Consider the following 27853-nt stretch of genomic DNA (forward strand, 5'->3'; position numbering starts at 1 on the left):
AGAGGACTCAAATCAATAAAATTAGAAGTGAAAAAGCAGAAGTTACAACAGACACTGCAGAAATACAAAGCATCCTAAGAGACTACTACATGCAGCTCTATGCCAATAAAATGGACAACCTAGAAGAAATGGACAAATTCGTAGAAAGGTATAACCTCCCAAGACTGAACCAGGAAGAAATAGAAAAAATGAACAGACCAATCACAAGTAATGAAATTGAAACTGTGATTAAAAATCTTCCAACAAATAAAAGTGCAGGCTCAGATGGCTTCACAGGTGAATTCTATCAAACATTTAGAGAAGAGCTAACACCCATCCTTCTCAAACTCTTCCAAAAAATTGCAGAGGAAGGAACACTCCCAAACTCATTCTATGAGGCCACCATCACCCTGATACCAAAACCAGACAAAGATACTACAAAAAAAGAAAATTACAGACCAATATCACTGATGAACATAGATGCAAAAATCCTTAGCAAAATACTAGCAAACAGAATCCAACAACACATTAAAAGGATCATACACCATGATCAAGTGTGATTTATCCCAGGGATTCAAGGATTCTTCAATATACGCAAATCAATCAATGTGATACAACATATTAACAAATTGAAGAATAAAAACCATATGATCATCTCAATACATGCAGAAAAAGCTTTTGGCAAAATTCAACACCCATTTATGATAAAAACTCTCCAGAAAGTGGGCATAGAGGGAACCTACCTCAACATAATAAAGGCCATATATGACAAACCCACAGCAAACATCATTCTCAATGGTGAAAAACTGAAACCATTTCCTCTAAGACCAGGAATAAGACAAGGATGTCCACTCTCACCACTATTATTCAACATAGTTTTGAAAGTCCTAGCCATGGCAATCAGAGAAGAAAAAGAAATAAAAGGAATACAAATTGGAAAAGAAGAAGTAAAACTGTCGCTGTTTGCAGATGACATGATACTATACATAGAGAATCTGAAAGATGCCACCAGAAAACTACCAGAGCTAGTCAATGGATTTGGTAAAGTTGCAGGATACAAAATTAATGCACAGAAATCTCTGGCATTCCTATACACTAATGATGAAAAATCTGAAAGTGAAATTAAGAAAACTCTCCCATTTACCATTGCAACAAAAATAATAAAATACCTGGGAATAAACCTACTGAGACAAAAGATCGGTATGCAGAAAACTATAAGACACTGATGAAAGAAATTAAAGATGATACCAACAGATGGAGAGATATACCACGTTCTTGGATTAGAAGAATCAATATTGTGAAAATGGCTATACTACCCAAAGCAATCTACAGATTCAATGCAATCCCTATCAAATTACCAATGGCATTTTTTACAGAACTAGAACAAAAAATCTTAAAATTTGTATGGAGACACAGAAGACCCCGAATAGCCAAAGCATCTTGAGGGAAAAAAACGGAGCTGGAGGAATCAGACTCCCTGACTTCAGACTATACTACAAAGCTACAGTAATCAAGACAATATGGTACTGTCACAAAAACAGAAACATGGATCAATGGAACAAGATAGAAAGCCCAGAGATAAACCCACGCACCTGTGGTCAACTAATGTGTGACAAGGGAGCCAAGGATATACAATGGAGAAAAGACAGTCTCTTCAATAAGTGATGCTGGGAAAACTGGACAGCTACATGTAAAAGAATGAAATTAGAGCACTCCCTAACACCATACACAAACATAAACTCAAAATGGATTAGAGACCGAAATGTAAGGCTGGACACTATAAAACTCTTAGAGGAAGACATAGGAAGAACACTCTTTGACATAAATCACAGCAAGATCTTTTTTGATTCACCTCCTAGAGTAATGGAAATAAAAATAAACAAATGGAGCCTAATGAAACTTAAAAGCTTTTGCACAGCAAAGGAAACCATAAACAAGATGAAAAGACAACCCTCAAAATGGGAGAAAATATTTGCAAACGAATCAATGGACAAAAGACTAATCTCCAAAATATATAAACAGCTCATGCAGCTCAATATTAAAGGAACAAACAACCCAATCCAAAAATGAGCAGAAGACCTAAATAGACATTTCTCCAAAGAAGATATACAGATGGCCAAGAAGCACATGAAAAGCTGCTCAACATCACTAATTATTAGAGAAATGCAAATCAAAGCTACAATGAGGTATCACCTCACACCAGTTAGAATGGGCATCATCAGAAAATCTACAAGCAACAAATGCTGGAGAGGGTGTGGAGAAAAGGGAACCCTCTTGCACTGTTGGTGGGAATGTAAATTGATACAGCCACTATGGAGAACAATATGGAGGTTCCTTAAAATACTAAAAATAGAATTACCATATGATCCAGCAATCCCACTACTGGGCATATACCCAGAGAAAACCATAATTCAAAAAGACACATGCACCCCAATGTTCATTGCAGCACTATTTACAATAGCCAGGTCATGGAAGCAACCTAAATGCCCATCAACAGACGAGTGGATTAAGGAGATGTGGTATATATATAGAATGGAATATTACTCAGCCATAAAGTGAACGAAATTGGGTCATTTGTAGAGACGTGGATGGATCTAGAGATTGTCATACAGAGTGAAGTAAGTCAGAAAGAGAAAAACAAATATCGTATATTAACGCATATATGTGGAACCTAGAAAAATGGTACAGATGAACCGGTTTGCAGGACAGAAATTGAGACACAGATGTAGAGCACAAACGTATGGACACCGAGGGGGGAAAGCGGCAGGGGGTGGGGGTGGGGGTGTGATGAATTGGGAGATTTGGGGGGAAAAAATGCAGTTCCTCAGACGCACCCGCCAGTTTCAAGTGCCCATGAGCTTGTAGCTACTGTATGAGTCTCGCAGATATAAATCCATGGCCCCCTTCCGAGGCTGAGTTTCAGACAAGACATCGCAGAATCCAGAAGATACCAAAGATTTCTCACAAGTTGGCAGTTTAAAAAGGATGGCAGTCCCCAATAAACATATGAAAGAATGCTCAACATCATTAATCATTAGAGAAATGCAAATCAAAACTACAATGAGATATCATCTCACACCGGTCAGAATGGCCATCATCAAAAAGGCTAGAAACAATAAATGCTGGAGAGGGTGTGGAGAAAAGGGAACAGTCTTGCACTGCTGGTGGGAATGTGAATTGGTACAGCCACTATGGAGAACAGTATGGAGGTTCCTTAAAAAACTACAAATAGGACTACCGTATGACCCAGCAATCCCACTACTGGGCATATACCCTGAGAAAACCATAATTCAAAAACAATCATGTACCAAAATGTTCATTGCAGCTCTATTTACAATAGCCCAGAGATGGAAACAACCTAAGTGTCCATCATCGGATGAATGGATAAAGAAGATGTGGCACATATATAAAATGGAATATTACTCAGCCATAAAAAGAAACGAAATTGAGCTTTTTGTAATGAGGTGGATAGACCTAGAGTCTGTCATACAGAGTGAAGTAAATCAGAAAGAGAAAGACAAATACCGTATGCTAACACATATATATGGAATTTAAGGGGAAAAAATGTCATGAAGAACCTAGGGGAAAGACAGGAATAAAGACACAGACCTACTAGAGAATGGACTTGAGGATATGGGGAGGGGGAAGGGTAAGCTGTGACAAAGTGAGAGAGTGGCATGGGCATATATACACTACCAAACGTAAAATAGATAGCTAGTGGGAAGCAGCCGCATAGCACAGGGAGATCAGCTCAGTGCTTTGTGACCACCTGGAGGGGTGGGATAGGGAGGGTGGGAGGGAGGGAGACTCAAGAGGCAAGAGATATGGGAACATATGTATATGTATAACTGACTCACTTTGATATAAAGCAGAAACTAACACACAATTGTGAAGCAATTATACTCCAATAAAGATGTAAAAAAAAAAAAAAGGAAGTTAGGAGGGCAGAGAATGAGGCCCCCAGGGTATATATAAGGAGGTCAGGGGAGAAAGGGAGGTTTCGCTGCAGTTCTTAGTTTCAGTTCCCAGTTTCTCTCAAGCTTTAAAAATGTATCGCACGCCCTATTTCTCGCTCTTTTCAGGAACTTGCGGAGGGTGAGAAAACGTAAGTTGCGTTGGCCGGGAATCGAACCCGGGTCAACTGCTTGGAAGGCAGCTATGCTTACCACTATACCACCAACGCGGTCGCGCTTTTGCTTCTGAACTATATATATAAGTATACTACTGGCCATGATGTCACAGATGGCTTTTGGTATTGCTTTATATCCGAGATCCCAAGGCACACAAAACCTTTTCTCGGTGAGGATGGACCCGTCCTTACTCCTCTTAGTCGGCCCCGCCAACTAACGACGCGGGGCCGGGAACGCAGAGACCACCCGGCGCCCGGAGCCGGAGGGCTGGAGAAGCGGAGTCCGGAGGGAAAGCCAATGCCTCGCTCGGCCCGGGGAATTTTCTCCCCCGCCGCCTTCTGTCGTCCGCGCTCCCAGCTCCGCCGCTTGGCGCGCCCCAGCACTGGATCCACCGGGTGTTGGGTTCGGTAACGGCGATTTGGGGCGGAGGGTTCGAGGGAGACCGGCCAGCAAGCGGGTCCACCCTGGTGTGGCTCGGTCCCCCGAGAGAAGGAGCGAGAGGAGCGCTCGAAGGGACACTGGGGAAATGGATCTTTACAGTTTAGGATTATGAAGAAGTAAGAAATAGGAGTCGGAGGCAGTTTTATTTTTCCTGTTTTGCGAAGAAGTCCAGGGAGAATTCTAAGTTTATTTAAATAAACAGCAAACAGCATTGATATAGTTCAACATCATGCTACCGCGGTGTTTGACAATCTTAGATGGGAATAGAAACATCTATTTTCACGTGTCAGGATGGCCGAGCGGTCTAAGGCGCTGCGTTCAGGTCGCAGTCTCCCCTGGAGGCGTGGGTTCGAATCCCACTTCTGACAAGATGTATGTTTTACTCACTTTCTTTCCAACATAGAAGTAGGATTGAATTCGTGGAGAAAGGAGTATTGATTAATAAACACCTTTCTATGCTGCCTATCTACACATGAAGGTTGTGCTTCGCTTTGACTATGAAACTGAATCTATTTAGATCTATCCCTAACTACAAAAAATTTTTTTCTTTCCTTTAGACTCCGGTTTCTATGCTGCCTATCTACACATGAAGGTTGTGCTTCGCTTTGACTATGAAACTGAATCTATTTAGATCTATCCCTAACTACAAAAAATTTTTTTCTTTCCTTTAGACTCCGGTTTCTCAGTGCCTATTTACTGCATGTAGATACAAGACTTCCCTGAACAAGGAAAAGCCCTCAGCCCAGATCCCTAAACTTGTAACTGACCTGAGTCTTTTCATGCTCAGACTGCAGTGTCAAACTTTGATGAGACTCGGATTCCCCAGCATCTTGCCGGGCCAGCTCCCACCACCAATTCTAATTCAGCACGTTTGCTGGGTCCTCAAAGACCCGGAAAGGAAATCAACACACCAAACGGGGGAAAGTATTAGAGAGCAAAGGTAAACTCATGGAGTTGTTTCAAGAACTTTTTCTTGAAGACCGCAAACAAGCTACTCTCTAATTTGGGAGGCGCTGATTTATAGAAAAATCTTGTGCTTTCCGGAAGAGGGAAGAACTGTCAGTCCGAAGAGGCTGAATGTGTGAGGTCCATAAGCATGAGGATGGAAGGATCCTTAGGTTGGTTAATGAAAGCTCGCCAGACAAACTACATTCTTTGTTATTTACTGGGCTGCGACCTTGGGAAATGTATTTGACTTTTCTGAGCCTTAGTTTGCTTGTAGTAAAATGGAGATAGAATTGTTGTGAGGATTGAGATGACCTAGCAGCTTATTAGAAATACAGATCTCAGGCTGTACCTCAGACCTACTGAATCTACATTTTATTAGATCCCCACATTTATAAGTCACATTGATATCACATACCTCCTGATAGAATACAATAAGACGGGCACTTCACCCTGTGGTATACTTCCCCAAAACCCCACTGTAATCATGAGAAAACTGACAAACCCAAATTGAGGGACAATCTACCAAATATACCTAACCAGTACTCTTCAAAATGTGAAGGTCTTGAAAAACATCAGAAGATTAAGAAACTGTTACAGATTGTAGGGATGACATGATGACAAAATGCAACGAGTTAACCTGGATTGGCTTCTGAAACAGTAAAAGAACATTAGTGGAAAAATATGAAATCCCCTTAACATTAGGGGAAGCTGGATGAAGTATATACAGTGGCTTTCTGTAGTATCTTTACAACTCTTAGTCTAAAATTATTGCAAAATAAAAAGGCCTTAAAAAAAAAAACTTGAAAGTGGTTGCCTGTTAGGAGTAGCACTTGGGTATGGGGCAAGAAACTGCTGGGGTTTTTTTTGTTCTTGTTGTTGTTTGGCCACCCCATGAGGCTTGTGGGATCTTGGTTCCCGTACCAAGGATTGAACCCCAGCCATGGCAGTGAAAGCACAGAATCCTAACAACTGGACTACCAGGGAATTCCCAAGACTGCTTGTTTTTCATTAGAAGGATTGTAGCAAGATTTGATTTTTTAATAATGGGCATATATTTTGATTTAATTTGTTCTAATATTTGGGGGAACAAATATTTAATTTGTTCTAATATTTTTATTGTAATCACGCATAGCTGTGATTACAGTAATCGAACTAAGACTATATATATATATATATATATATATATACACACACACAATACAATGACATTTAGATGCCTATTGACAGGAAACAATCCCCAAAGAATCTAAAGCATCAACAATCATTTAAAAGTAGATGAAGTGGTTAGTTTGTTTAAATCCCTCTGTAGAAAAATAGATACCATCCAGATGAGAAGATCTGAAGTGTTTTGACAACTAAGCACAATGAAATTCTCCTTCTTATATACTGTGCGTGTTTTTAACGAGAGAGAGAGAGAGAGAGAGAGAGAGAGAGAGAGAGAGAGAGAGAGAGATTGTTGAAATGCTAGGAAACTGTCTAAACCCTGTAGGTGCCATCATTCTGCTTGAGAAGTTACAAACAGTTTGGGATGGTCAATGTTGGAAGCTGGAAGGAAATTCAGGAAAGGGAAAGTATAATACAGAATGTGTATGTGACATCATCTCTTTTTTGCAGGGTCCTTCAACGGGAAGCCAGCTGGCATAGGACTTAGGCCAGGCGCAGGAAAAAGCACTTAAAAATGTGAAATGACAACCAGGGGACAAATGGGTTGTTACTGCAACCTCTCCACCTGCAAGAAATCACCCTTAGCTAAATATAACGTACCATTGCTCTAACCAAGGCTGCCTTCTTTTCTGAGATAAAAATAAATCTCTCTTTGCACGTGGGAGAGGTACAGTGTGGATTGGGCTGATTGGGAAGTAACTTACACAAATTTATCCTTCTCTTATATGTCATTTAACTGGCAATAGAGTTGAGCCTTAGGATATTTCCCAGGTTTAGTCACTTGCTATAAAAAACACATATTCACTTAATGGATAATGTAAGTATACAATAAAGTATACTTTTTCTCTCAGGGCTCAGCATCCAACTGTGTTCTAAAGGAATAATATGTACAATTTCACAACATCTGGGTGAAGATCTGGTAATAAGTGGAGTTACGGCCTGTTTGTGAGGTGACAATGTACGGGCTCTAGAATCAGGTAGGACAGGGCTCTTAATTCCAACTCTCCCCACCACCCCCCTTCCCCGACTTAATAGCTATGGCCCTTGAGTAATCGTTTAATGTCTTTTAACCTCCAGATCCTCACTTTCAAAAGGTGATGTTGCTGTGATGATTACATTGTATAATCAAGTACCTGGTACATAGGTGACAATCAATTAATAATAAGTAGTGATAGCTAATATTTGTTGCTCATATACTATATGCCTAACATTCTTCTTCACTCCTCACATATTTAGTTAATTGTACCTTTATAACAATTCTGAGGTACTATTTCATCATCATCCCCATTATATAGAAGGGAAAACTGAAGCTCAGAGAGTTTAACTTGCGGAGTAGATAAAGTAACAGCACTGAAAACCTAAGCCTTCTGGTTCCAATATAGCCATTTTGCTACACAATTGCCATTGTCATCATCATCATCATCCTAGGGCTCATCAGGAGAAAGCAGATGGGGCCATGCTATTTCTCTCACATAGATAAGATAATAATAACTTTAATTACACCACTAGACTTACCCTCTCAGTCTAACATATTCCCCAGAGTCCAAGACTTGGGGTCTGCCCTCTAATGAACAATGAATAAGGTCACATTATTAGAGGCAGATAATTAGCATATAAACTCTTTGGTAGTGTGTTAGGACACACAGACTGACAAACTAAACTGGGCTCCTAATACAGAATTTTTATTTTAGGGTCTTGCTAGGGCTTACGTTTCTCTTCATTCTCTGCTTTTCCAGCTCCACCTCCCTCCCTCTTTTAACACAGTGTCACAATTCTCTCCTGTCTGACCTCATTTCAATACTATCTCAATGTGCCTGCCTCAAATTCTTCCTCTTGTCTTGTTTTCCCTTATAGAAATCATGCACACAGCCTCATGAATTTTCTTCCCATCCCTCCTTCAGCACCCACCCCAACATTTTCTGCTTCTGATAGCCCTGCCCCTTCATCTACTTAATTGGACAGAATGAAAACTAAGAAGAAACTTTAAAAGTTTATTTAGCTCTTTTATTTCACATAACAAAATCCATACATGCAAGTAACAAAATACATTAAATGTAGATAAAAGCAGTGATAAAGTGCCACACAAATGTTCATAATGATTACTTCTGCTTGTCTGAAGTAGGAGAAGAAGATTTTTTAAAAGTCAATTGGCAAATACCTCAGTTATAAAACATACTGACCAATAAAACTCCCTGTTTGGGGGCAAGGTTCTCCTCCACTCCCACCCCTCAAGATAGGCAGGATCATAGTAGACAGTCTAGGAAGTCCACAAGCCCAGCCCTTACAGTCACAGCTGCCTTGCCAGGAGGGGCCATTTAATCGACTTCCTCAATGACAGGGCCAGTACTGGGGGTTCCCTGTCGGGCTTGAGATCCACAACTGCTACCGCCAGGGACACCAGGCCCCCCGTAGAGCCTGGAGAAGACGGGGTGACAGATATGCTCCAGCTCCCCCTTCTGATGCACATATTCCTCTTTCTCTGCCAACCGGTTGTGCTCCAGCCAAGCAAGGACTTCCTGACACTTGTCTTGTACTTCGCACCTGTCCTCTTCAGGAATCTTGTCTCTAAGTCTCTCCTCTTGCAAAGAGCTCTTCACATGGAAGACATAGGCCTCCAGAGAGTTTTTGGCAGCCACCCTGTCCCTCTGGGCCTTATCCTCATCCTGAACATCCTTGTACTGTTCAGCCTCACAAGCCATCTTCCCCACTTCCTCCTTGCTCAGCCGGCCCTTGTCATTGGTGATGGTGATCTTGTTAGCTTTGCCTGTGCTCCTGTCAGTGGCTGTCACACTCAGGATGCCACCGGCATCAATGTCAGAAGTCACCTCGATCTGGGGGACTCCACGTGGGGCAGGAGGGATGCCCCTGAGCTCAAAGTATCCCAGCCGGTTGTTGTCCCTAGTCATGGCCCTCTCACCCTCATACACCTGGATCGGGACCCCAGGCTGGTTGTCTGAATAGGTAGTGAAAAGTCTGGGTCTGCTTGGCCGGGATGGTGGCATTCCTCTGGATCAGCGTAGCCATCACCCCACCAGCTGTCTCCAGCCCCAGGGACAGGGGAGCCACATCCAGCAGCAGGAGATCCTGCACCTTCTCACACTTGTCCCCCATCAACACTGCTGCCTGCACAGCAGCCCCATAAGCCACGCCTCATACGGGTCGATGCTCTTGTTCAGCTCCCTGCCATTGAAGAAGTCCTGCAGGAATTTTTGTACCTTGGGGATGCGGGTAGAGCCACCCACTAGGACAGTGTCAGGGATCTGGGCCTTGTGCAGTTTGGCACCCCTTAGGGCCTTCTCCAGCGGCTCCAGGGTGCTGCAGAAGAGGTCCGAGCACAGTTCTTCAAAGCAGGCTCGAGTGATGGAAGTGTAGAAGTCTACGCCCTCAAACAGGGAATCGATCTCCAGAGTGGCCTGGGTGCTGGAGGGCAGGGTGCGCTTGGCGCGCTCAGAGGCTGTACAGAGCCTGCGCAGGGCCCGCTTGTTCCTGCTCAAGTCCTTCCCGTGCTTCCGCCGGAACTCCTCCACGAAGTGGTTCACCAGCCGGTTGTCGAAGTCCTCCCCACCCAGATGAGTGTCTCCAGCCGTGGCCTTCACCTCAAACACACCGGCGTCGATAGTGAGGACCGACACGTGGAAGGTGCCCCACCCAAGTCGAAAATGAGCACGTTGCGCTCTCCGGCGCCCTGCCGGTCCAGGCCATAGGCCGTGACAGCCGCCGTGGGCTGGTTGATGATCCTCAGCGTGTTGAGCCCCGCGATGGCACCCGCGTCCTTGGTGGCCTGACGCTGGGAGTCGCTGAAGTAGGAGGGCACTGTGATTACAGCGTGCCTCAGGGGCTGGCCCAGGTACGCCTCCGCTGTCTCCATCTTGCTCCGCACCACGGACGAGATCTCCTCGGGGTGTAGAACGCCTTGTCCTCCCCGCGGTAGGACACGCGCACCTTGGGCTTGCTGCCCTCGCTCACCACCTGGAAGGGCCAGTGCTTCATGTCCGACTGCACAGTGGGGTCTGCGAACTTGCGCCCGATCAGTCACTTGGCGTGGAACACTCTGTTGTGTGGGTTCAGATCCGCATGGGTCTTGGCCGCATCGCCCACCCGACGCTCGGTGTCGGTGAAAGTCAAGTAGCTGGGGGTGGTGCGGTTGCCCTGGTCGTCGGCGAGGATCTCCACCCGGCCTTGCTGGAACATGCCCACGCATGAGTATGTGGTGCCCAGGTCGATGCCTATGGCCACTTCCCTTGCAGCGGACATGGCTGTGGCTTCTCGCACTTCTGGGACGAGTGTGATACCGATTCAAATGCAGGAGTCTGCGGAACTTCGAGCGGCTCAGCCGTGGAGGTGCGCTCAGCGGTGCGACTCTCCTGCCTGCCCAGCTCGGATCTGCTCGGCTCCGCTTCCACGAGCTTTTTATCCGGTTGCCGGAGGCCCGCCATACCCACGCCCCCGCCGACGCGAACCTTCCAGCGTCTTCGCGGCGCGCCCAGAGACGCCCGGCCCCCCGCTCCGGCTGACAGCCCAGGAGGCGCCGGGCTGACTCCGGGAGAAGGTTCGGGCGGATGGTGCCGTGCAATGAGGGGCGGCCCCAGCTGCGTCAGACTCAGAGCTGCAGAGAAAGTTCCAGCTTCTTCCGGCTTGTTCTAAGGGCGAGCGGTTGGGGCAGAATTCAGGTAAAGCAAAAACTTCTCAAGAAAACAGTTCTTCCTCTGGTTGGTTCAAGAGGGCTGATCAGAGTCCAGCGGCTCGAGAAGAGCCGGAAAGCATGTCACCATGCGAATAGAGCCATGGCCTCGAGGCAGGGGGTTAAATAGTAGTTTTTTTGATTAAGGCTTAATTATTATGTTGTTGTTGTTTTGAAACCTAAAGGCAGTGTTTTCGAAATTGTGGCTAAGAGGCGTGGCCCGATTTCTGTTGTGGAATGAAACTAGGGCCAGAGACGACTTTAAAAGATGGCACTCTGAACTATGTCAGCGCTAGGGGCATTGGTGGTTCAGTGGTAGAATTCTCGCCTGCCACGCGGGAGGCCCGGGTTCGATTCCCGGCCAATGCAGTGTATTTCTTTCTTCCAGGCTATTCTAATTTTAAAAAATTTGTATTGGAGTACAGTTGATTTAAAATGTTGTATTAGTTTCCGCTGTACAGCAAAGTGAATCACTTATACATATATCCAATCTTTTTTTAGATTCTTTTCCCATATAGGTCATTTACAGAGTACTGAGAAGAGTTACCTAGGTCCTTATTAGTTATCTATTTTACATATAGTAGTGTGTATATGTTAAGACTTTTTCTATTCTAGGATTTGTGACACTGAAATAAACAAAACCAGTTAGTTGAAGGCTGGGTTCGTTTGGTTTTTGTTCCTTTACCAAGTCGCATTCCTGAGAGGAGCCGGAACCTGGTGTTGTGGCTTGGGGACCCAGGCATGACCTCTCCACCCAGCCCTGGAAAGAACACAGCACAGGAGGAAGGAGCATGTGGATGGATGAACTGTGGTGAAAATGTCCCTCCTGTGGTTGAGCCTCCTCCCTGGGCCAGTGTCTCCAAGGAGCATCGTCCCAAGGGGCCGGTTGGAAAGGCACAGTGTGCGTTTTTCTCTGAGGCCTGGACGGGTTCCCAGCCAGAGCCCAGGACGGACGTGGGGAGTAAATTCCTGGAGGCTGCAGTCCATCCTATGCCCTGAAGGCCAGGGGAGGATATGAGTTCACTGGTCAGTAAAGCCACATTTGTTCCCATCAGTGCTATGGCCTTGCAAAGTGAGTCTTTGCTATGTCTCACTTTCCTTAATCCAGAATATCCCATTTGAATTTTTTGGTGTTTCTATTTGGCGTGGACTCCCAAAAAGCCAAAAGAAGGAGACTTTTTGGAGACGTGAGGATGGAAATGGAGGAAAGAGAAGCAAATGTTCTCTATAACCTCCCCATGGGGGAAGGAACTCTGGTTTCCTGCATGACAGACAGGGATAGTCACCACTATACTAAGAGCACAGTACCCAGGGGAACATGATACATTCTAATGTTAAACTCTAGTAGCTTCAACTATTATGTAATATATTATTATTCACCCGATTCAAAGGCAACTCCTAATTTTTAAAAAGAGGAACTAAAAACCTTTGCTCTGTAAATGGGTCTTTTCTCCTCAGATGGCTCAGAACTCTTTGGAATGCTTCAGGGCCTTTGAAGAGGGAGGAGGGAGTCAGGATGCAGATGTCAGTCCCACTTCTGGACTGGAAAAAAGGGAATGTTTGAAGACATATGCAATGAGTGGCTTCCATGGTGGAAAATCATATCAACCTCTTTTATAACCCAGGAGGGAGAGAAGCTGTCAGCTTTAAATTCATTCACTTTCGGTGTTTAGGCTGCCCAGGCCTGCGTGTCAAAGTTAGGACATTTTAGGCAAGAGCCTGCAAGAAAAGGGTGCTCACTTCAGAAAGGAAAAGGTGGCCTGGCCTGGGGTCTGTGCCCTGGACTGTTCAGGGCCTGCCTTGTCAAGCTATTCCGACCTTCTCTCCCAGCCCTCAGCAGCCTCAAAACCCCACCTGCACATCTACCCCCAAGAGTTCCAGGTTAAGCCCTAAAGCAAGCACCTCTGTACCTAGACACAGCATCACACAGGCGTGCTTCCAATGTCATTCACTTTATTTTTTAATTCATAATAGAGAAGCTTATTATGCAATGCAAATTTTAAACATACACTTAAACATATCCACTTATGTTTAGTAACTTAGATTGAGTGTCTTTAAAAGTAAAACAGGGATTTCCCTGGTGGCACAGTGGTTGAGAATCTGCCTGCAAATGCAGGGCACACGGGTTTGATCCCTGGTCCATGAAGATCTTACATGCCACGGAGCAACTAAGCCTGTGCGCCTACAGCCTGAGCTCTCCAACAAGAGAAGCCACTGCAATGAGAAGCCCACGCACCACGACGAAGAGTAGCACGTGCTCACCGCAACTAGAGAAAGCCCGCGCGCAGCAACGAAGACCCAATGAGGCCAAAATAAATAAATAAATTTATTTTTTTAAAAAGTAGAAGAGACATTCAAGTGATGACTTAAAAGTCCATTGTGGGGCTTCCCTGGTGGCGCAGTGGTTGAGAGTCTGCCTGCCGATGCAGCAGACACGGGTTCGTGCTCTGGTGCGGGAAGATCCCACATGCCGCGGAGTAGCTGGGCCGGTGAGCCATGGTCGCTGAGCCTGCGCGTCCGGAGCCTGTGCTCCGCAATGGGAGAGGCCACAACAGTGAGAGGCCCACGTACCGCAAAAAAAAAAAAAAAAAAAAAAAAAAAAGGTCATTGTGGAGGGATGCTCTTGACCCAAAACTGAGCACAAAAAGCAAGTTGTAGAACAAAATGTATAGTATGATCCACTATATATAAAGATCTGTGATACCAACTATCTGTACATCCTTGAACAAGTCATTTCAACCATCTGGGCTATACTTTTCTCAATTTTAAGATGACAAGATTGAATTTCATCATTTCTGACACTTTCTACCTTTAAAAATCTCTGATTTCATCCAGGAGCAAAAGGGGATTCCTGTTTCCCCTAAACTATGTACCTGCTCTATACCCAAATAAATCCTGCTTCTGTTAATAAGAAAAAGAGGAGTGATCCGCTGTGTCTATGAGATAGCGCCATATATACTTTATTCATTTTTACCCCTCACAGTGGTACAGTAAGAAATGTTAGTGTGATAGACATTGATGATGCTCACCCATGTTTATGATTCTCCTCCTTCTAGCCTCAGAAAGGGATTGCAATTCCATGCCTCTTGAGATCAGGTCATATGACTTGTTTTGATCAATGAAATGTAAGTATGTGTGATATGTTACTACTGGGCAGAGGGCATTTAATTACCATCCTCACTGCTGTTCTCTTTGTCTTCCTTGGCAATGTGTGGTAGCTGGTGTTGAAATGGAAGTATAAACCTGAGCCATCCCATGACAGACAGCTTCCTGGGGAGTCTTTCAGGAAGACTGGAAGCAGAAAATGAATGAGAAATAAACCTTTGATGTTTTATGCCACTGAGATTGTATTTTTACAGCATATGAGCTTAATATACTGGCTACAGCTGGTCAAATGGGATTATCCCCATTTTTTTTTTCTGATGTGACTAGCCACAAAAATATAACTCACTCAGTTCTACCTTCTAGTCCACCCCCACTCCACCTTAGACCTTCTTACCTTTTTTTTCAGTTACTATAGTAAAAGCAATCTTATCTATTTAAGGGGAAAATGCCAGCCAAATAGTGTGCTCCAAAGACATCAGGTTCCATGAGCATTTATTAAACGCCTATTATGTTCCAAAGACATTATGCTTCCATATATGTTGTTACACTTTAACCTCACACGATATCCCTGGGGAGGGAGATAAAGATATTACCATTTTACAGAAGAAGAATCTAATTCAGAAAATAGTTGAATGAATTCTTCAAGACAAACCAGCTAGCAAATGTAGAAATGAAACACAAATCCAGGTTGTTTGGCTCTCTTTTCTGTATGCTTTTCACAATACTACTCTACAGGCTTAGGAAGTCAATTCAATTAAAGGGGAGTAGGTCCAACTGATATACTACTTTAAAAGATGTGATGGGTGAAAGTAAATAATACTGAGTTTAGGCAAATATATTCAAAGCTGAAATGCATGTACTAGTGGTATGTATTGGGTAGTATCTAATAGGGTGTTCAATAGTATTGAATTGGACCTCTGCTTCTGGGAAGATGGAGTAGATGTACCTAAAAATGTCTCTAATTTCAAATGCTAAAGAATTTACTCATTCCACAAATATGTATTGAGTGCTTTATCAAGTGCCAGACATTGACCTTGACTCTAAGTATATGGTAGTGAACAAAACAGACAAAGGCCCTGCTCTCCTGGAGCATATTTTAATGGGAGAGGGGGTAGTCAGTTGGTGATACATACAATAGGGGAAAAATACAGCAGTAAACAATTAAACAAGTGAACATATGGTACTCCAGTTGGTGATGAGTACAATGGGGAAAATAAAGGAGAGCGGGATTAGGAGATGGTGGAGGAGTGGGGTTATACCGAATGATCAAGGAGACCTCACTGATAACATGATATTTGAGTAAAGACCATGATGAAGCATGATGTAGATATCTGTAAGAATGAACATTTCAGAAACAGTAAATAACATATAAACCTGTAGCAGAAGTATAATTGAAGAGTTCAAGGAAGCAAAGGGAGAGCAGTAGATGAGGTTAGAGAAGCACTGAGGAACAAGATAATGTAGTGCCTTGTAGAACATTACAAAGGCTTTAGCTGTTACTTTAAATGCAAGAGGGAAGCTATTGCATGGCTTCAAGAAAAGACGTGACAGATGCAACACACATTGACTGTTATGGTGAGAATGGACTGTCAGGTGTCATGGGTGAGTGCAGGGAGAGCAGTCAGGAGGCTGCTGCAGTAATTCAAGGGAGATGATGGTGGCTTGGACCAGATGCTAGTAGTAGAGTACTGAGAAGTGGTCGGATTGTTGGATTTATTTTGAAAGTAGAAGCAGGATTTCCTGAGATTTCATATATTTGAGGAACCTCTGTCAAGGATCTGTGAAAACACATTTGCTCTGAGTCCTTGTAGAGCTGGGTGGGCTGTGACTGTGCCTTGGCCTTAGGGAAATCAGTGAAGGTAGGGCCTATTAGGATTTTAGCTCTGGAGATCACAGGCCTTTTCTTTCCCTGGAGGCTCCTTAGCCCACGTTGCTGTCAAGGTGGGGCCAGGGGAAGAGGAAAGTTATGGCCTGAAGAGATGCTGCTGCCACTGCTCTTACGCTGTGGGATGAGGGGTCATTCATCCTGAGGGCCTTGACTCCATCTGACTTTGCAGTTCTTCCAGTCTCCCGCTGAGCTTTGAAGGTCTCTCTGCACAGAAAAATACAGCTCTGTATCCACTGCAAAAAGGAGCGCCATCACCAGGCAGAAAGTGATTTGATACCAAGGTGGAAAGATGAATAGAATTGCCGGACCTAATAGGAGAGGCAGAGGGATGGGAAAAATGACAGCTGTTAAGACAGAAATTTGGAATAAACGTTCAGGTCCCCAGTGAGGAGCCTTGAAGTCACCCAAGCCAAAGACTGAGGCGAAAGCCAAGGGCAGACAGCTAGCCCCGGAAGGCTTCAGAGGATCTATCCTTCATCTCTCTGCCTTTCCAAATAAAGCACTGGATCAGCATTTCCAAAGGATGACCTCAAACACATCTGTTCTGAAGGACATTAATAGAGTTATAAAGAAAAAAGGTTTTGTGGTTACCTGGGTTTAGCAAATGCATTATGAAACTTAGTTTAAAAGTTTCCTTTAAGACAGGACTTCTTGAAGCCTTTAATCTGAATTATGAATATAAAAGGAGAGGAACAGAGTATGTAGTGTGTTCTGCATGAATTTGATCACAGAACCGTTCATTCTGAAAGCCCTCTCAAGGAGTTATGTGATTGGGGAACAGCCTTTGGGAAACATTGAACTAAGGAATCCACAGACCACATCAGCACATCTTCACTCACCACCTCCTCCGAGCCCAGGACTGGGTATTCACTAACCACCATTAGTCTGGCATAAATAGCTTGTGATGCTGTCTGAAAGGGTATGATATGGGTCCCACAATGTACAATTTCTCAAGAACAGGCAGAAGCCTCTTTCTTTGTATGTAGAGAAAGATTCTCATGCCAACGTGGCCACTCTGAGCTAAGATTTGAGCCTAGGCTGAGAGGTTCAGTAGGGAGACACAAGCAAGCATAAGACACCTACAGGGACATATGATAAAGTGGTTTGAATAAGGTGGAAAAGAGGGAGAGCGGCAATGTCTGGTGGATGGATATGGAGGATGAAAAGGTGGCTTCTGTCCCCTAAGAGTTAAAACTCCAAATGAAGGACACCCATTTCTATAATCCCTGAGAAATGAGCTGGAACAGAGCTGCAAATTCACACAGCAATTAGGTCAAGCTAGAATTTCCTGTTGATGTCAAACAGGCATGCTCGTGAGAACAAAGGTTCTGAAGTACAAAAAAGATCAGTAATCCTCTAACTACCTATCCTTCCGAGGTGTAAAGCTCCTTGAACAGCATTGGTTCCCACCTTGGACAGTGATGGTCACAGGCTGTGATGAGTACACCGTCTGCCCGATAAATCCCGTGCAGTGGTACTCGCCACTGTGACTGAGGTTTGCTCGTGGGATACAGAAGTTGGAACGCAGATGGGAAAACGTCTTGGATTTTCCATTCTGGAAGAATATGACCTTATTCAGAGAACTGTTTCTCCAGCTGTGGCACCTCAGCACGATGGGCTCCCCTTCCTGGAACACGAGGCTAGGGGTCTGGAGCAGCAGCCAGTCTGAAAGACACAAAGGGACCCCAGGACCCAGGAGGTCTTCACTCAAATCCGAGACCCAGACCATCCTTACTGGTGGGCCACTGTGTGTGGAGGGCAGAGCTTAAGTTTGGAATCAGACACCCCTGCTCTGTAATTCTAGCTCCATCATGTATGAGCTCTGTGATCTTGGGCAAATAGTTTAACTCTTCTGGGCCTCCGTTTCCTTGTATGTGAAAAGAGTCACAATAATACCATTAGCTATCTACAGTAGTTCCTGGCACACAGTAGGTGCTCAGCATATGCTTGTCTTCCTGTTCCTGTCCTGCCCGACAGGCTTCTTTCTGCAGGAGGGATACAGGAGACCCAGGAGTACAGTCCCTTCCCTGAGGGAGGGAGGGAGGGAAGGACCCAGCCTGACATAGGAGACAACATGTGGGGGGAACACAGCAGAGTCAAGTGTCTTTGGGGAAAGTCACGGACATCTAACAAATGTTAGCTTATTTGGTGCATGTTAGTAAATATGGCATTTCACTTCAGCAGGGACTTTGGCAGCAGTGACACGGGTGGGCCATTAGCCTGCTGTGTACTTTTTTCCCCCGATCTTCATCCTTTTACTGAGGAAAAATATATTTACTTTCTTTGTCGTATAGGGAATAGAGGCTAAGGTGGGTACTTATAATCTGACCTCAGCCCACACACTCCTTTTTCCTAAAGCTATAGGACAGAGTAGAGTTGGAATTGGAAAGAAAGGGTAGAAAACAATAGATAATGTTGGAAGGGAGTCGGGACATGAGAAAGAAATGACAACAGCCATACGTGTGCTAGTCAACCACGCTCAGCCCCTTCAGCAGATCGGAATGATGCCAAAACAGTCTCTACACTGGCTGCTGAGCCTGCCGCAAATGCAGGTGAAAATGCTCAATACTGAGGGTCGGAGTGACAACAAAGAGAAAACTCTGGGCCACGGCTACAGTGGGACAATCCACAGGGAAGGTGGGGAGCACCACATCTTGCTACTTGGGTCACACAAGCTGGAAAACCCCACCTCTCCCACTGGGGAGGCACCCCTGCGTTCCACCCATTTCCTCCCATACCATCCTGTGTATCCCTCCTCTTGAGGAACTCAGGCCCTGGCTAGACATTCCACTCCAGGATTAGGTGAGCAGTCCTGGTTCCCTAGGCTGCCTCTTTTATAAAGGTTGGATTGGGGTAGGTGGGAATGCTGAGAATTGTGAAGAGATATATATATATATTTTTTGCGGTACGCGGGCCTCTCACTGTTGTGGCCTCTCCCGTTGCGGAGCACAGGCTCCGGACACGCAGGCTCAGCGGCCATGGCTCACGGGCCCAGCCGCTCCGCGGCATGTGGGATCTTCCCGGACCAGGTCACGAACTCGTGTCCCCCGCATCGGCAGGTGGACTCTCAACCACTGCGCCACCAGGGGAGCACGTGAAGATTTTTTTTAATGGAGTAGAACCCGGAGAAAATGTCAAAGCTGCTTCCATGTAGCGCCAGCAACCAATTCTTGCAGTTCTCCTCCCTGTCTGGGTAATCCCCTCTACTGAAGGTGCACATCATTGGAACAGCACTTTCTTCTCAGCAAAGTCTCTACTGGTACCAGGTTGTAACCTGGACAGTGGAAGTGTCAGCCTTAGGCTGGTTTGTGCACGAGGGCCACCTTAGGTCTCCTCGAGGACAATTTCTTGGTGCAGATCTTGAGGGCAGGGCCCAGCTTCGTGTTCACGGCACTCATGAGGTGTTCTTTAAGTCAAAAAACGGCCTTTCCATCCATCTCCTGGGAACAAAACTCCTCTGCAATCTCCTGGAAGCCTTGTAGAGAAGCAATAAACTCATACACCTCCTCTGCACTCCAGTGGCTAAGATTACTGGACAGGAACACAGGGTTGATGCCATGAGTGCTGGTGGAGGCACAGCTGTATGGAGGTTCCTGGGTCACATGCCCCATGTCCAGCTCTCACCGATAAAGGCCCAGGGACATTGGAGAGAGTTCTTTACCGTGACTGGAATTCTCTGAACCCCAGCTAGAGTCCTCTTGACCCCTGTGGCACTTGCCCTGGATCTTAGCATGGGTGATGGCAGAGGAGCTGCAGCAGGGTCCATGTTTGGGATGCAGGCAAGGGCTCCACCACTCCTGTGCCTCTCCTGGGATGGCTCCAAGCACCACCTATTCCTGAGGAGGGCCACTGAGCCAAGGCCCAGGTGGGTGGCCACTTCTGCCTGCTCTTCCCACTGCCCCCACCAGCTGGACTAAGGCTGAAGAACTAGCCTGAGGCCCTACAGGGAGCCTGAGCCACAGCTAGGGCCTGGCTAGAGGCCTGGGGGAGGCTAAACAGGGGAATAGCTTTCTGGGTGGAGCTTTGGGCTAAGCCTGTTGCTCCTCAGTGCCAAGTTCTCTACCTAAACTGCATCTACATGGCCTCCAGCAGCCTGAGCAGACAGCCCCTCCTGCTGGACTACTGCCACTGCCCTAATAGGCATCAGGATGAGTTGAGAAGCTAGAGGCACATGCTGGGCCAAGGTCTGGTTTACCTGTAATAGGTTTCCCAGCTGTGGTCTTAGATACATCTGGGCCTGGGACAGGTTGAGGGGGAGGAGGTGGTGTTCCCCAGTAGCACAGATTGGGTCACAGTGGTGACACTGGGAGAGTTCACTCCGGGATTGGCTGGTGAGCTGGGAGGCTGATGCTGTGGCCAGATTGACTGAGGCCTGGGTGGTGCTCAGCTGCTCGCTGCGCTGGTGTCTGGGGGAGCTGGCCTGCCGTGTGGCCGCTAGATAGCAGCCAGGCTATGCAGCCGGGCCTGCTGAGCTGCTGCTGGACACGAACTGCTGGAGATACTGAGGCCCACGGAGCTGCCCCTGCAGGGCCTGTTCTGCCTGCTGTTCATACCGTGGCACTGAGCTGTCTGGGAACGAGCGCTACCACCTGAGTCGGGACTCCCACTGGTGCAGTCGGCATTCTGTTGACTCTAGTCTCCATGACAGTGGTTCAGGGTCCCCATGGCTGGTGCTCTGGCTCCAGGCCTTCTAGCTCTTCACCTGGGTCCTTCAGGGTGGTGCCACCTCATGTGCCAGGGCTCCTTGTCAACGCGCCTGCTGGTCGGGTGGGAACTTGCCACCCCCTCCTAGAGAGGAGGAGCACTGAGGTTGAGGCCCTGCCAGGCCTCTGGGGCTTCCCTCCAGGACTGTCTTTTCCTGCTGAGCACGGAGGGTAGAGATAGCAGGCCTGGAGCTGCAGGCCCACTGGGCCTAGATACCTTTGAGGAGAATTTGAGAATTGGGTGAGGGAAGGGGACTAAGTGAAGAATAGCACTGACAATATTCATCATAATCACACTGCAGCTTTCCTCTATGGAGAACGTATTTCTTGCCAGGAGCTTTGGAGGATCATTGATCTGCTCAGCAAACATTTATTAAGCCCTGTCCCGTGCCTGGGGCTGGATATAAAAGGTGCTTAAGACACAACTTTCACCTCAAGTTGAACAGAGGGCAGGGGGGCAGGGAAATGCTGATTCTCACCGGGACCTGATGGGGGAGGCAGAGTATCTCCACTGAGCTGATGAGGAAACCAAAGCTCAAAGGTAAATGAAATCATCATGTTTACGTGGCTATAATTTCCAGGGCTAGGATTCAGTTGTGGTCTGTCTGTGCATCTGACTCTGCCATAAAAATGGAAGGATTTCTATGAACTAGGGATTTCCTTCTGCTTCTCTCATACCCACCTGCCTGTCAGTGGCCTTGTCCCCTTCTTGCCCAGTCAGCACCGAAACAACAGAGCCCAACATATTCTGAGAAATCTCTTAGGAACTTCCACCTCACCACACATACTAAGCAATGGGGTGCGTGAAAAGGGAAATCAGTGGACAAAAACCCCTTCAAACAACTCACAGCCATGCTTCCCAGTAAGCAGGCAATTCCCCTTTCCGAAAAACCTCTGCCATGTAAGCAGATTTCTTCTATCCTTGTTCTCCCAGACTCTCCCAGGCCTTTCTCCACTGACCGGAAGTCACGTACAGATGCACAGGGTCGCTGAGGCTGGTCTGCTCTCTCTGACACCTGTAGTCTCCGCTGTCATTGCTGCTGGCCTTAAAGCTATAACTGGACTGGTTCTGGCTCTGGATGAAGCTCCCATTATGGAACCACAGGGTGAGGTTGCCTTCATACAAGCTGGTCCCCTGACACATCAGCGTCACGTAATCCTCCTTGAGCACATTGATCCACGCAGGCTGAATGCTCACCACAGGCTTCGGGAGACCTGCTGAGGGGCAGAGAGAGAAGGCAGCATGAGGAAAGGGACCCCAAGGGCCTAAGCAGACCCCAAATCTCAGATGATGGAAAGCTGTGGCCATGCTGGAGACATCAAGAGAGGAACCCAACCCAGAACTCTTGTGCAACCAAAGGCAGTTCCTCCAACTCGTGCAGCCCAAACAGGGGCCCCCAGGAACCCAGGTTCTCTCAGGGAGCTTGCCTCCTCCCCAGGGGAGAGGACAAGAGGTAGGGGAATGGGAGAGGGGGCAAGCAAACACACACACACACGCACACACACACACTACACATACATCCTTTGGGGAATCACTTTCCTTCCCTGTAAGCTGAGGCATTTGGACACTAGTGGATAAACTCTCCCCACAGCTGGAAGAAGACAAATGGGGACATCTGGTGGAGGTGCCAGGCTGAGAGCCAGACACCACGTTTCTGTTCTGACTTCTTCCATTCTTTTTGTTTAAGATGTATTTATTTCTAAATAAAAAGAAATAAATACATTAAAAAAAAGAATGGAAGGAGTCAGATCAACAACACAAAAGCTGTATTTATTTATTTTTTTTTGGCTGTGTCGGGTCTTAGTTGTGGCATGAGGGATCTTCGTTGCGGTGTGGGATCTTTCCTCATGGTGCGCGGGCTTCTTTCTAGTTATGGCATGTGGGTTTTCTCTTCTCTAGTTGTGACGCGCAGGCTCTGTAGTTTGTGGCCCAGGGGCTCCAGTTGAGGAATGGGCTTAGTTCCCTGACCAGGGATCGAACCTGCGTCCCCAGCATTGTAAGGCAGATTCTTTCCCACTGGACCACCAGGGAAGTCCCCATTCTTTCTCCTTTAGAATAGACCTGTCCTGACACCCAAGCACAGAGTAGTCTCTCTGGCCACAGAAGAATAAGAAAGAGGAGAAAGGCTGGCAGGCCAGTCTAGGGAGCCCTGCGTTCAGTGGCCCATGTAGAGCCCCATCCCACTACCAGTCCTGGGAGGTGGAGAGGTTAGTGGTGCAGGGAAAGCAGTGCCCAGCCGTGTTCATCCCACCAGAACTGGCGGTATCTCCTATTTGTGTCCAGGGGAACAGGCCCTGAAGCCTACAGATACATGAAGAGTAAAAGATTTACCAATGCAGACATAAAGTGAGGAAAATACAACAGCAGCAGAGCAAATGAACTAACGTGTCAGATCATGTGATTTTGTACGCAACTGAAACTAAAATGGCCTGGGCTTGTGATTTAGTTTGGAAAGAGGAAGGCGACTGAGACAGAGGACAGTTATATTCTGTGACAGGATCTGTGAGGTCTCACCGTAACAGAAGCATAAGGGCTGAGGCACCTGTGTCCCATGGCTGTGCGTCCCCGGCTTCCCTGGGAGGAAGGAAAGGGGAGGACATAGCAGGGGGTGGGGCAGGGCATCTAGTGGGAGCAATTACTCTTTCCTGGCTCTACCTCGGTCCTGGATTACAGGACAGACAGGGTGCAGGGAGCAGAGAGAGAGGGTAGCTGGGGGAGGGAGAGGATGTGATGAGCAGTTACCAGGTTTCCCAACAACAGGAGCTGTAAAAGAGAAAGCAAAGATCAGCCTGGTGTTTACATATGATGATTCATCATTATAAATAATCACCTCCTTGCAAATCCCCTTAACTCTCTTGATGGTCTCTGTCTGCATTACGTTCACCTGGGTTTCCATGTCTTTACTTGTTCAGCTGTGCGTTAATGGAATTACCACACAGGGGCCAGATTGGTATCTCTATAAATCTACTGTCTCCATATTCAGAAAGACTAAATTGCCATTGTGACACTTTAGTAAATTTGCTCTGCTGTGCTTGGTCTTTTCTTCACTTCTGTCTGCAGTGCAAGGAGGATGCACGATTCCTCTGGTCCCACAACTGATTCTAGAATTGCCTGGCTTATGTATTCTCTGATCCCCATCCCCTGGATAACCCACACCCTCCTGTGCTTTTGCCCAGGGGAATCTCCTTTCACATAAAGAGAATAGGCTTCTGCTGCCTGAAGTGGTTTCAGGAGCACAGAGAACAGCCACTTCCCCCAACCATGTGTTTTATTGCTTCCCCCCACCTCCTATTGGCCTAAGACAGCATTAGCCCTCCCGTCTAAGATATGGTCCCAGTGAAACACAATTTCTAAGGAAGGTAAACACCTTGGCCACTCATTAGTCCTTCAAGTCTAGGTCACTAGGCTTTGCTCGCAGCTGGCTCTGCTCTGGGGGGTGGCAGAGCACCAGGGACCTCGGTGCACAGTGAAATTGGGCAAAAGACTTAAAAAAAAATGAACTCTGCTGGGCTTCCCTGGTGGTGCAGTGGTTAAGGATCCACCTGCCAATGCAGGGGACACGGGTTCGAGCCCTGATCCAGGAAGATCCCACATGCCGGGGAACAACTAAGCCCGTGTGCCACAGCTACTGAGCCCGCACACCTAGAGCCCACTCTCTGCAATAAGAGAAGCTACCGCAATGAGAAGCCCGCGCACCACAACGAAGAGTAGCCCCTGCTCTCCACAACTAGAGAAAGCCCGTGTGCAGCAAGAAAGATCCAACTCAGCCAAAAATAAATAAATAAGTTAATAAAAAAAAATAAGCTGGCCTTGCCAAATTTCATAATTTGGCAAGGCCAGCAAGGTTGTCAGAATCTGATTTTCATCAGCCTGCCTTCACCCTCCTGACTTTCCTGACGTGCTTCCCGCCCCAGCCCTCATCCTTGCCCAAGCTCAGCCCCAACCGAGGTGACAGCAGCTGAGTGAGAAAAGCATGCCTGCCTCTGTCCCTGCTCCACTGCCCCTCCTGGGGACCCTGCCTCACCGAGGAATAGCAGAGCCGTCCACAGTAGCATGTGGCCCAAAGGATGGCAGGATGTGCAGGCAGCTCGGTCACTCCTGGCAGCAGGGAGGGCTAGGAACGTGGGGATCCCCATCACCTCCTGGAGCGAGCAGGTTGCCTCTGACAGCACAGCACAGCAGGCACAGACTTCTCTGGAGGCTTGACAGATTCCACCCCAGAGAACAGACAAATTCTGGAGTCCAAAAGAGGAAGTGAAAAGAAGTGTTGTTTTTGTCATTGACTCCTCCCCTTCCACCCTCTTTCGTCTCAACTTTTCCATCCCAGAACTTTCAGGGTTTCCCAGAATCAATCTGGCTCAGTCCCACTCCAAATTCACAGAAAATGTGGAAACTGGGAAACAGATTCTCCTCTTCCTCTGGGGCCACAGCTGGGCTCAGCCTCTGGGAGGAAGAGGGGAATAAATGGTCACCCAAACTCAGCTCAGAACCTCCTGTCTGTCTCTCTGCTTAGAAAAGGTGATGGAGGAGAGTGTGTCAGCAGACTCCCCGTACTTCTACATCTATTTAGAGGCACAGACACTGGCATCAGACTCCTCCTGAGATCGAGCATAGCGACTTGAGGCCAGCCCCCACCATTTGATTTTCTTTATTATCGTAACCCTGACTCTGTTTTGGATTGTGCAACAAGGACAAAGACGTGTGTCAGAGTGGCAATAGGATGATCACACCCATCCTCGTATCCCCGTTGTCGTTCACTCTTGTACTCATTCCTCCAACAAATATCTTTGAGCAGCAATTAGTGCCCTGGTTCTTTATCTTTCTTACCCATCACTGTTCCTATCACTATGGCATGGTCAAAGAGCAGGGCTTTAGAGCTGTGTAAATCTCATTTTGAATGACAGGTAGCTTCTCAGAACTACAGATTCCTCATCTGTATAAATGAAGATTAGCATGCCTGTCCTTCAAGCAGGGTTTCTCAGCCTCAGTACTATTGACATTTGGGGCCAAATAATTCTCATCGTGAAGACCTGTCCTATACACTGTAGGATGTTTAGAAGCATCCCTGACCTCTACCCACTAGATGCCAGGGGCACCCCCTAGTTGTGAAAATAAAAATGTCTCTAGACATTGGCAAATGTTCTCTTGGGGCAACATTGCCCCTGGTTGAGAACCACTGCACTCAAGGTTTTTGAAAATTAAAAGAGAATTTGCGTGCTAGCGAAGTCCCTAGTGCATTGTGGGTATCAAGTCAATGCTAGTTTCCCTTTTTTGCTTTCTGTTGTCATCCTCATCGACATTTGTTCACCCTCAACATCCCCAGAACATGAGTTGCTCTGGGATCTCTCTTGGGGTCCTTTGCTGGGGCCTCTCTCCCAAAAGCTCTCTGAGGAAGCAAGCTGTAATATTCAAGGAAATGACATTGTGAAACCTGTTCTTATACTCTGTGGTCTTCAGAAACTTCAACAGCCCCACTCCTCTGGCCAAGGCTTTTCTACTGGCCCCGTTCTACCCCACCTCCCAACCCCAATCTACCTCCAGCCCTTATCTGATTTTTAGGTGAAAAAATTTTTTTAACCACTGAAAAGACTCCAGTGAGCTGACATAACACTTTAAAGGTTAATTTATATAATGGGACCCACACATTGGAGCCACCCCAGTGGACCAGACCACATCATAAATCTAAACCTAAGTCAGCCTGCACTTAACAGGAAAAACCTGTCCAGGGACGTAACATACACCAATCACAATCCTCCAACTCAGCTTACCTTACTCTAGAAATCAGGACCTGTTAGCCTTATAAGGAAATTCCAACCTCCTAGCCAGTCATGCCCTGTCTCCACGTTGCCTCTTCTAAAGCTCTATAAAACCTGGTCTTGCCCAAATCCCTGGGGAAGAGTTCTCCACTGCTTATGAGGAACTGTACTACCTCAATCCATGGCATGTTTTCCCTTGAAGAATCTTGTAACTAAATTGCTTTAGTTTTGTCATTGGACAGGTCAGGCATATCTCATTTTATTGTGCTAACTTAACTGCGCTTTGCAGGTATTGCATTTTTTACAAATTGAAGGTTCGTGGCAACCCTCGTTGAGTAAGTCTATCAGTGCCATTTTTCCCAACTGCATTTGGCTCATCTTGTGTCTCTGTGTCATATTTTAGTAATTCTCACAATATTTTGAACTTTTTCGTTATTATTATGTGTTATAATGATCTGTGATTAGTGATCTTTGATGTTATTATTGAAATTGTTTTGGTATTTTTAGCAATAGAGTCATCTTAAATTAAGGTATGTATGTTGTTTTATAGACATGAAGCTATTGCACACTTCATAGACTATGGTGTAAACGTAACTTTTATATGCACTGGGAAACCAAAACATTTGTGTCTCATTTTATTGCAATATTGTCTTTATTACTGTGGTCTGGAAGCGAACCCGCAATCTTTGCAAGGTATTTAGCCTGTATGGTCAATGAGGTGTGATGTGAAAACAGCCACTGAAGGTTCCCGGGTTGGCTCCTAGATGAAGGTGAAGGTTCCTACAGAGCCACTTTAGTTTGCTACCTCTCCAGCTGCTCTCCAGTATCTCTGGTAATTTCTCTTGGATCGAGCTCCACCTAGTTCCCATTTGGAGCTCAAGTTTGTTTGTTCTAATCCTTTTAGGTGGAAATTTGGGGTGTGAGAGACTTCAGATATTTCATGGTAAGACCTAGTAGGCCACAACATTTGAGTTTATGCCCAATCTCAGCTACAGTGTAAGCACCTTCAGGAGGTACTGACAGATTTCAGGAACAGTGCTCAAGCAGTCAGAAACAG

General features: G+C 46.3%; 2 protein-coding genes and 3 non-coding genes across 5 annotated transcripts; 2 read left to right on the plus strand and 3 right to left on the minus strand.

The window, feature by feature from the left end:
- Positions 1-4090: 4090 nt before the first annotated feature.
- On the minus strand, positions 4091-4162 carry TRNAG-UCC (transfer RNA glycine (anticodon UCC)). Its single transcript has one exon. It is a non-coding gene; the product is annotated as a tRNA-Gly (tRNA).
- Positions 4163-4835: 673 nt separating this feature from the next.
- Positions 4836-4918, plus strand: TRNAL-CAG (transfer RNA leucine (anticodon CAG)). Its single transcript has one exon. It is a non-coding gene; the product is annotated as a tRNA-Leu (tRNA).
- Positions 4919-8698: 3780 nt separating this feature from the next.
- HSPA6 (heat shock protein family A (Hsp70) member 6) lies at positions 8699-11178 on the minus strand. The gene is given in 5 exon segments (XM_060134522.1): positions 8699-9634; positions 9636-9811; positions 9814-10308; positions 10311-10563; positions 10566-11178. Coding segments are annotated over 5 exon segments (1932 nt in total). The 5' UTR covers positions 10917-11178; the 3' UTR covers positions 8699-8977.
- A 463-nt stretch (positions 11179-11641) lies between these two features.
- On the plus strand, positions 11642-11712 carry TRNAG-GCC (transfer RNA glycine (anticodon GCC)). The gene has a single exon. It is a non-coding gene; the product is annotated as a tRNA-Gly (tRNA).
- A 3793-nt stretch (positions 11713-15505) lies between these two features.
- On the minus strand, positions 15506-25255 carry LOC132511397 (low affinity immunoglobulin gamma Fc region receptor II-like). Its single transcript, XM_060134576.1, has 5 exons — positions 25065-25255; positions 23783-23803; positions 22000-22257; positions 17747-18001; positions 15506-16644 (listed from the first exon to the last, which is right to left on the minus strand). The coding sequence occupies exons 1-5, from the start codon at positions 25174-25176 to the stop codon at positions 16466-16468; spliced, it is 825 nt and encodes a 274-aa protein (XP_059990559.1). The 5' UTR covers positions 25177-25255; the 3' UTR covers positions 15506-16465.
- Positions 25256-27853: the final 2598 nt, after the last annotated feature.

The sequence above is a fragment of the Lagenorhynchus albirostris genome, chromosome 2 (assembly GCF_949774975.1).
Source record: "Lagenorhynchus albirostris chromosome 2, mLagAlb1.1, whole genome shotgun sequence".
NCBI classification, from domain to species: Eukaryota; Metazoa; Chordata; class Mammalia; order Artiodactyla; family Delphinidae; genus Lagenorhynchus; species Lagenorhynchus albirostris.

Excerpts from the sequence above, each read along its gene's own strand:
- LOC132511397 (XM_060134576.1), bottom strand. The coding sequence starts at position 25,176 with ATGGGGATCCCCACGTTCCTAGCCCTCCCTGCTGCCAGGAGTGACCGA. Across the intron at positions 23,804-25,064 it reads GACGGCTCTGCTATTCCTCG|CTCCTGTTGTTGGGAAACCT; the intron begins GTGAGGCAGGGT and ends TCTCTTTTACAG. Across the intron at positions 16,645-17,746 it reads TGTGACCATCACTGTCCAAG|GTCCGGCAATTCTATTCATC; the intron begins GTGGGAACCAAT and ends CTCTCCTATTAG.